Source organism: Octopus bimaculoides, chromosome 3, assembly GCF_001194135.2.
Source record: "Octopus bimaculoides isolate UCB-OBI-ISO-001 chromosome 3, ASM119413v2, whole genome shotgun sequence".
Classification (NCBI taxonomy): Eukaryota; Metazoa; Mollusca; class Cephalopoda; order Octopoda; family Octopodidae; genus Octopus; species Octopus bimaculoides.
Window position 1 is genome coordinate 99,767,074 of NC_068983.1, and position 10,433 is coordinate 99,777,506.

The following is a 10,433-nucleotide window of genomic DNA, read 5'->3' on the forward strand; positions in this document are numbered from 1 at the left end:
CTAGATAGCGGAAGCTATCAACTAAGTCTAGTTTTTCTCCCTGGAATGTGGCCAAAGTTGTTTTCTGTACATTTTCAGTGTTTATTGCTCCTGAACATCTGCCACATACAAAAACTAACTTCCTAGTTAACCTTCCTTTGATATTGCTGTACCTCTTATGTGTTGATAGCTTGCACTGGGTACATCTTATAGAGTTTCTACCTATGCCTTTTCTACAGATCGAGCAGAGCCATCTACCTGAAGGGGTTTGTGTTTTGTCTACCTTCCTACTTATTAGGACTTTGGTTTTAGCTAGGTTGACTCTAAGGCCCTTCGATTCTAGTCCTTCTATTTCTTGTTAGATATTTTAAGTAAGTTGTTATCTAAATAGAATTAACTTAAAATTGAACTTACCAAAAGGGTGTAGTATATTTTGTGTCTTCTACAGTCAGAACAGTGTGAAAACATCGATCATCAGGTCGTTCAACCTGGAGAAAAAGGAAAGAATAAGTCAAATGGGAGGAGTGACAGTAATACATACATTATGTGAGTTTCAGTATTTGTGAATTGTTCTCCTATGTTAGCCCTTTTGATACCAATCCACCCAGACTGCCCTTGTTTCTATGATAAAACTTTGTTATTTCAAAGTGATTTAAATTAACCTTTTAGTATTTAGACTGGCCATATCCGGCCAAAATATCATAACTGTTTTATGCTCAAACTGACCAGATCTGGCCTCTGACACCAACCCTACAATATCATTCCAAATATTAGTGGCTACCTCATCAAAATCTCAAAGCTATCAGATAATGCATGATTAATTCAAAATAATGTGAATGAATAAGCCTTACTTTTGACAGAATAATCAGAATGCTAAAGAGTTAAAGCTTTCATTGAAAATTCCATGTTAATTTATGTTCTAAATCCCAGTTTAATAATGATAAAATTATTTTAACAAATTCTTCATTATTTTCAAAATTAGTTGAAACAAAAGAAGTATACGAGAATTTGATAATGAAAGGGTTAAAAACATTAATGGTGGTGGGAATAAGAAAAGAAGTAGCAAAAGGTTTGTTAAAATTTAGAAACAGACTCACTGTGCAGTATATTGGAGATTTCATTTTATTTCGGCAAGTCCACTCAAATAATCTCATCTTTGGAGTAATGGCCAGTGGGTAATCTCTCCTATAACAAATAATTCAAATTATGAAAGTAACTAAATTGTTGCTTGTGGATAGTCATTTTATTAATCTAAAACAGAGATGCTTCTATTTATTACTTTCTTATTGAGCACAAATAAATAAATATATCAGTAATCATGTTGTAAATCTAAAATAATAATAAAAAAGGACATTATCTTTTACCTTTTACTTGTTTCAGTCATTAGACTGCGGCCATGCTGGGGCACAGCCTTGAAGAGTTTTAGTCAAACGAATTGATCAAAGTACTTATTTTTTGTGTAAAGTTTGGTACTTAGCTATTGGTCACTTTTGCCAAACTGCTAAGGTATGGCAACGTAAACACACCAACACCAGTTGTCAAGTGGTGGTGGGGGACAAACACATACACAAAGACATATATATATATACAGTAGGCTTTTTCCGTTTCTGTCTATCAAATCAACTCACAAGGCTTTGGTCAGTCTGAGGCAATAGTAGAAGACGTTTGCCCAAGTGTGTCAAACAGTTGGACTGAACCTGGAACCATGTGGTTGGGAAGTAAACTTCTTACTACACAGTCATGCTTGTGCCTGATATTCTTTTACAGAAAAATAAGTAAATATATTAGAACATATGTTTTAAATGGAGAAAATTACAAGAAAAAGTAACAATATCAATACTCCGCTGCTCAGCACTGTCAGACCTCACCTACTCCTGCTTACCATTCATTGCTCTCTGGTTCCAAATGATCACTCCCATCCTCTTTTCTAAAGGTACTCTTCAACAGCAAGAAACCTCTTCTGCTTGGTTCCTTCTCTTCAGCATTTATTCATCTTTTACTCTCATCTCCTAGCATAAAGTTGCCTCTTCAGATTTCATAGTCATACAAACTGCATGATGGCCTCACCAGTGTTGATGGCACAAAAAATAAAAAAGCGTCCAGTACATGATGTAAAGTGGTTGGCATTAGTAAAAGCATCCAGCCACAGAAACTATGTCAAAGCAGATACTGTAGCATGATGCAATCCATAGGGTCCTGTCAAACCAGCTAACCCATGCCAGCATAGAATAAGGTTTTTGAATGATGATGATGATGAATTTTAGACCAAATTTTTCACACACACACAAGCAAACTTTTTCATTTAGTTCTATTGCTTTTCCGTTTATAGCAGATGTAGCTGTGTGGTTAAAAGTTTGCTTCCCAACCATATGGTTTTGGACTCAATTCCACTGCATGGGTTAAAATAGATCCAGGTTAACCAAAGCCTTGTGAGTGGATATGAAAGCCTGTTGTGTATGTGTGTACATGCACGCACACACACACACACACACAAACAGTTGAGGGGTCTTGCCTTGTGAGTACTTGGCAACATCACTAGTGCTGATGCCACAGAAAACAAAGCACCCAACACACTCTGTAAAGTGGTTGGCATTAGGAAGGGCATCCAGCTGTAGAAACCATGTCAAAACAGATATTGGAGCTCAGAATAACCCTCTGGCTCATTGGTTCTTGTCAAACCATTTAAATAAAGCCAGCAAGAAAAAGGAGGCATCACATGGCAATGATGATGTTTCATATTTGAATGGTGTAAACTATCCCAATCAACCACTTGTCTCAAGTGAAAAGTTTTGGTAACAAACTCTGTGAAAGCGGTGCAAATGTAGTAAGAATGGTAGAATCCAAAATATATTGTTTCTAACTAAAAACTCATTTGATAATTCCTCTTTTGTTTAATGCTTATTCTTTTTAAAATTAGTATTTATTTCTTAATTAAAAATAAACGGCTTAATTGAAGCCTAGTAATGTATGTGTAATTTATATGTACTATTGTGATATAGTGCTGTAAATTTTGATATTTTGGATGAAATATTGGAATATAAGGTTCTATATTATTCTATAACATGTAAAATATACTGCTTTTCAAAATACTCACTTATTATATCGTATAGCCATTTCTATTATAGTTTTACCATCTTCTGCTTTTCTCTTTTTCACTAAAGGCTCCTCTTCACACTTCCGTTTCAATGCCAAGTTGTGAGACCTTTTCTGGCGTGTTTTCATTGTTTCTTCATAATACTTAGACAGATTCCAAATCTCACTGAAAAAATCCAAGCAGTAATTAAAAGAATTATGAAATGTCAAACAAGTTCAATTTTCTCCTTGGATAAAATGCTAGATATTATGGAAAACTTTTCCCAGAAAGTTATACATCTAGTTCCTAGTTCATTAAGATGAGACTAAAAGAATTAAATATATCTTCAAAAGACATTACAACACATTTGGCTTCATACTTATAGTCCAATACCTCATTAATTTGGCATTATTACCACTCACAGCTAGCAATATATCAAGTGAAACTAGCAAGAAATCAAGTAAAAACTTTGTATCTACAATATAGAAGAAAATGGAATATTATATACAGTAGGTAACATATAATTGTAAATGCCTGTCAATAATATCTGATGAATTCTTTAGTTAGCTAATACATTAAAACTAGTAACTAAAATTACTGTATTTATTTGTGTACTAGGTGGATCCGTGAAAAATTCACGGAAAACATAAAAAATGTAAGCATCTGTAAACAGTGTACTCTTGCCATGAGAAATGTTTGTATATTATGACCGCCTGTCTTTGTTCTGAGTTCAAATTCTGCCGAGATTGACCTTGCCTTTTGTCCTTTTGGGGTCGATATAATCAACTGGGCCCCCTCTCTACAAAAAATTCAGGCCTAGAATTGTGACAGTTACAGAATATAGAAAGTAATGTAACACCAATGACTATATAATCCAACCAAAATATCTCAGTTACACAAACGTAAACGGAATTACTATTTAACCTTAAAATACATCATACATATTCAAAGAACCTCAGTGTACAAATTGAAATGCAAAAGAACGAAATAAATGGATTTACAAATGAAAGTTTGGTAATTGCCTTTATATCCATGCGACACATATTATTGCAAACATGTTTTAACTAACCTAAACTATACACACACGCACACACAAATACATTCATATATATATGTCTCGAGTTGTAGCTGTAATTCAAAGGGGCCAGCCTTGTCATATTCTGTGTGAAGCTGAATCTCCCTGAGAACTACGTTAATGTTATACATGTCTGTGGAGTACTCAGCCATTTGTGAGTTAATTTTATCCTCGTGTGGTAATGAAAAGTCAAATTGACATCCAATATTTGCTGTGTGTATGTATCTATGTACGAACTTTTCTTTGGATTTATGTATCTACTGTCTCTCTCACTTTCTCTTTCTCTTCCTTTGTGTTCCTCTTCTCTCCCGCTTTTGATTTAACAATGTGTATATGTATCTATGTATCTACTTCTCTTGCGATGTGATAAACATTTAAAAACACAAAACGATTGCTGTCACACTCACTATCTCTTTCTCTCTCTCTCACTCTCTTTCTTTCTCTCTGAAACATTTAAAAACACAAAATGAATGCCGTCACCACTCACTGTCTCTTTCACTCTCTCTCTCTTTCTCTCTCACTCTCTCTTACTTCCCCTCTGTCATCCTCTCTCTTGCTTTGCCACTTCTTTGAAGTAAGTGTGACACACACAACAGGTACATACAAAAACAAAAAGTGTATTAACATTATTGATGATAATGTACATTCATATATAATACAACTAATTACAGGCAATGAAATCCCATGAAAAATTTCTAGTGCTTAATAAACAGAGTTTTCTTTAGTATTGTTATGTACAAAAAGAAGAGTTTAATCTGATGTATTATAATTGCTGTATAAAATACATTGAACAAGTTAAAGTATAAAAATGAAAATCGAAAGTGATCTTTGAACTTTACCAGTGTAAGCCATAAAAGCGACCAGCTGTCCTTTCATCATTGTGAAAATCATATGATATTTTTGCAAAATAATCAAATTTAATTGATAATGATAGTGCACTTAAATAATTCTATACTCAATTTTATTATTCAGTTTGTACAATGATGCACATATGGTTGTGATGTTAAAAGGAAACACAACATTTAGAATTTAAGTATAGATTTTTAAAACACCCTACCTAACTTTTGCAGAAAGTGGTTTTACTCAACAACCTTGAGGAAAACCCTCCTTATGTTGTGAGAAGCAAAGATGTCACCAGTGGCACATTTTACAAAAGGTAACTTTTCAGATTTTCTTAAGTTTTTCATATATTTCATCAAATATCTTTTTACAGAGCAAGGATAAAATACTTTTAGTGATGAAAACTGTACTTATAGGAAATACTGAAAAAGTATTGCAGGAGTAGAAAATACAATTTTTTTTTTCTCTTTTGGTGGATAATTAACTTCATTATGAGAATAATCAAAAAAATTTAATTATGTTGTCAAAAGGTTAAAATTTTTTTTTTTCCATTACAAAATATTTTAGGTTAATTCATCCAATGCTTAATGTGATTTTGTGGAAAATGAATTATGTTAATGTCATAGGTAAATAGTTTCTATTTATTGTACAAATTTCTGCAGAGATGAAAGTAACCAATCAGTTTCATTGATGATATTTCATTTTAGGTGCATAAAATAGCCAATGAAGCTGAAATTGCCATTGACAATGAAAAGAATCACAATAGGTCAAAAAAATAAAACTGAATGGAAATGATTTTTTTTCTTAACTGTTTACATATTTGATAAATGGTTGAATGCGCAACACCAAATTTTCTGTAACAATCATGAAAGAGATCATTAATAATGAATATCTGACTCAAAGGAATTACTTTCTACGAGATATTCACTAGATAACTCATGATATCGATTTTACAATCGAGTTTCTTGCAGTCATTGGATTAATTCACAATTCAGTGATGTGCTGTAATCAGTAATAGATTTCTACATTCATGATAAATGTTCAGTTGGAAAAGCTTGGCAATGGTATTAAAACATTGGGTAAAATTCTGTCTTCTCTGTGTCTCCTAGCTGACTGTCTTGCCTTATTGAATTGATTTGCTGGTGAAAGGCAATTAACTACAAACAGTGATGAGGATTTAACATTACTATCTACTGTAATAATTTTTTTGAAGAGGGGGTGGGCAAAAATCATTTTGTTTAGTTTTTGGATTTGACCAAAAAAAGAAAAAAATCCCCCTTAAATTGTTCACAATTTGGCAGAAAATCATAGGGGAGGGGCTGAGTGTGAGAGTTGCAGTAGAGGGGCGTAGGCCACGCTGCTTTAAATGTGGTGAAAAGGGTTACGTCCACTCTGAATGCAAGCCTAAAGGAAAAAAAGTGAAGCCCCTTCCCAAAAAGAACCGCTAGAGACAGGAGAAAAAGAGAAACAAGAACTGAAAGGACAAGAAAAGACACAAGAAGGGACACGAGAAGGGACACAAGAAAAAACGCAAGAAAAAACATAAGGAAAGACACAAGAAGAAACAAAAGATACAACTCAAATCTTAGAGGAAGAAATGGAATTTACAGTGGTTAAATCCCAAAAGAGAAAAAAGGCTCAAACCCCAGACTCCCTTCCCCATACAAAGAAAACAAATAAGCCAATGACAGACATACATGAAAAAACTACCCTCACCATCTCCTTTGTAAAACCCATAACCCATTACAAAACCCTACCCCAAGATGGAAAAAAAATTCTGTCCTTTAATGAAAAAAATGAGGTACTATCAAGAGTGATTAGAGCTCATTACAAAGCTCAGGTTTATAAAGACAATAAGGACATGCCGCCTCACATTTGAATTGCGAGGATGGATGTTGGATTATTCAATGAACTAAAAGGAAGGTATCCTGATGACTTAAAAGATGTAAGTGAAGAGAAGGCCAGTAGAACCTTTATGGTCAGTCCAGTGGCTACATTGCAAAAGAAAAAGGATGGGGAGGAAGCTGAATTCTTGCAAGTGATTTGCAAGACAGAAAAGAACAAGAAAAGAGAAAAGCCTTCATGACTAAATATGTGTGTGTGTGTGTGTGTGTGTGTGAGAGAGAGAGAGAGAGAGAGAAAAAGACAGACAGAGTATTAGAGAGTGGGAAATGTCTTTATGCCGGGTACTGAGAGATTTAACTGTGATAGATGGACAAGTACATGTGTCTTATTACAGAAGAGATAAATGGCTATCCAACATTATAATGGTGAATAGTAGTAATTGGGAAGAAGATGAAGAAGATGGTAGTGATGGTGTAGTAATTTAAACTCAGTGTTATACATAAGTTAGCTGGGATAATAGTGATAACTTACATTCAAACATCTACTCCAAATATGTACATGCATTTGGGACTGAGAAAAATGTGTAGCATTTAGTTCTCATGTATAATGCATGCTCCTAAAATTTAAGCTTAACGCTTGGGAAAAAAGTGGCAAATAACTATGGTAACTACAATTCAAAGTTGTAAGTGAACACTCAGTAGAAATAACTTTCTTAACCAAATATCAGAAACTACTTTAGAACCTAAACAATAAGAAAACAATTGCTAAACTTACCTTATTTCTTGGAGGGACATTGCTCCAAGCATTTTTTGACCTTCTTCCATATCCATATCTTCATGCATCATTTGAAGCACACAGTATTTAGTATTAGCATAATGACTATCATAGCAGATTGCCTAGGTGATAAAAGAATGGTTTATAAGAGCAATACAGACAAGGAAGAGTGACAGTGGGGTCAAGCAGGTAGGATACTGAAAAGGATGTGTGTAAATTGGACCCTTGACACAGCCATTAAGTTGCCATTAATCCTTTAGCAATTTAATCAGCCATATCAGGCCCAACTATTCTACCTGTTTTATGTTCAATAACAGATCTGGCTTTGCACACCTATCCTACAATGTCATTCTAAAAATAAACAATCACATCATCAAAAATTCAAAGGTCTAGTGTAATGCATGATTAATTCAAAACAATTTGATTATATAAGCATTACATTTGACAGAATAATCTGAATGCTAAAGGGTTAAGCAAAGCATATTTCTTTTTGTTCTTTGGTTTTCCTAAAATCAAAACGAAGTGTGTTTTCTGTTCTTTGGTTTCCTAAACTAAATGCTAAAGAGAGATAGACTATCTTTCAGTCTTTTCATTGATCATTCACAGAAAGAATAGGAGTATCAACAAGTGGTAAGATGAGAAATGTTTTGACTGATGTAGGGAGAGTTTTCTAGATGAAAATAGTATAGGCATGTCTTTAAAACGTAGTAGATTTTGAGGTATGGTATGTTCTGTAAGCTTGTCGCTATATATAAATTGTATATGATGACAGGTATTGCTGTTTAATGTGCATCTAAAGCTACATCAGTTTATGTAGGTGTATATTGCCTGTAGTTATATTTTATGTAAATATATACAAACACAAGTACAAGCATGGCTATGTGGTCAAGAAGTTTGCATTGCAATCACATGATTTTGAGTTCAATCCCTAGTATGGCACATTGATTGGGCAAATGCCTTCTATTATAGCACCAGATCAACCAATGCCTTGTGAGAGGAAATTGTAGATGGAAACTGTGTGGAAGTCTGTCGTGTGTGTGTTTGTGTGTGTGTGTGTATGCAGCCACTCCTTTTAACTCTCTTTACATATATCACATTTCCACACTCTTAAAACATACACACAGTAAACAACATCATAGTTATCTCCCCACATAATTTTCAACTCCACTTACATCAAAATTTATCATTTTTTTTTTTTTTGTTTTTGAGTACCAACACCAAAGGACATCAAAAACCAAGCAATAATCACACTGAAAAACACAAGTATACCAATACACTGAAGACAAAAGTAATAGGAGTTATGTACAACACTCCTTTAATATTCACAGCATATATAGAGGACACTGTGAAAAAAGCAAAACAATGCATAAACACTGCAAGAATATTCATAGGCGAGCGAGATCGTTGCCAGTGCCCCTGGACTGGCTCTTGTGCGGGTGGTACATAAAATACACCATTTTGAGCGTGGCCGTTGCCAGTACCGCCTGACTGGCCTTCGTGCGGGTGACACGTAAAAGCACCCACTACACTCTCTGAGTGGTTGGTGTTAGGAAGGGCATCCAGCTGTAGAAACTCTGCCAAATCAGATTGGAGCTTGGTGTAGCCAACTGGTTTCACCAGTCCTCAGTCAAATCGTCCAACCCATGCTAGCATGGAAAGCGGACGTTAAACGATGATGATGATGAAGATTTGATTGATAGAAAGAAACATTTGTGCATAAATAATATGTTGTATCCACCATAGATTATGCCAATAATGTCTGGGCCAGATTTCTACAAAACAAATCACAAGAAGAAAAATTACAAAATCACGTACTTTGCATCATCACAGATATCATACAAACGATCTGGACATGTGGGGACCAGTTGGTTGCAGTAGTAAGTACTAATACACACACACACACACATATCCAGTTCTTGCTTCTTCATATGAATTAAGCTATAAAACATGTAGATACATCTACAATACTTCATCCCAAAAATACCTACTCTGTCCAGATATAAAAACACATACATAAAAATAACATCATTAGTCTCCACACATTATGCTCACCACCAAATGCAAATAGATAGCAACTGTCATATGAGGGTGTTCCCAAAAGAAAACCAGAATTTTGCAATATTATTTTATTAATGTTTACACTTTTATTGCCTTCTAAGAATTCTCCATTTGAAGCAATGTAGATGCTAGAACTCTTGCAAAGTGATGCCTTTTAATACCTCTGTTGTTTTTTCCTTCACCTCTTCCACATCTGAAATTCCATAGCACCAGCTTCCATCACTAGTGATAACCTTCAAAAATGGTCCAGATCAACTTCCAACTGTTCTTTCAGTTCATGACATGCATTCAGTCATGACTATTTCTGTGAGCAAGTGAAGCATAAATTTTACTGCAACTCTTTTCATTCACAATTCTCTGCTCAAAATTCATTGGCAGGAGCTCCAGGACACCAGTCATATCAACAAGTTCATCAATTGTTCAGTAACGGTCCTCCAAGATCAGTTCATGAATTTTCATGATGCTTTCATTCATTTGGGAAGTGACCATTCCTAAAGTATGAAAATCGCTCATAAACTTGTGTTTTGCTCATGGCTACGTCTTTGTAAGCTGTTTGAAAGCATGACAACTGTTTCAGCCTTCATTTTCCCTAGCAGAAAACAGAATTTCATGGAAGCCTGCTGTTCCTTCATTTTAGCCATTGCAAAAATCGACAAACAGGATAGAAGCACAGGTTTGTTTGATCAGAACTGGCCATAACAAATATAGCTTCTTTTCAATCAGCAAATGTTTTAAAGATCAATAGTAGTATAAAAGAATAAGTAAGATAAATTGTCTTACATATTTCAC

General features: G+C 34.5%; 1 protein-coding gene across 1 annotated transcript in view; it reads right to left on the bottom strand.

Annotated features, from left to right (window-relative positions):
- LOC106875714 (tRNA-dihydrouridine(20) synthase [NAD(P)+]-like) overlaps nt 1-10,433 on the bottom strand; it is a 61,861-nt gene that overhangs the window by 13,645 nt on the left and 37,783 nt on the right. The window contains exons 11-15 of the mRNA XM_052966773.1: nt 8,856-8,929; nt 7,587-7,708; nt 3,074-3,238; nt 1,077-1,164; nt 394-467 (exon numbers count right to left, since the gene is read on the bottom strand). Coding sequence (XP_052822733.1) covers nt 394-467; nt 1,077-1,164; nt 3,074-3,238; nt 7,587-7,708; nt 8,856-8,929 — 523 coding nt within the window. The remainder of the gene's footprint in view (nt 1-393; nt 468-1,076; nt 1,165-3,073; nt 3,239-7,586; nt 7,709-8,855; nt 8,930-10,433) is intronic.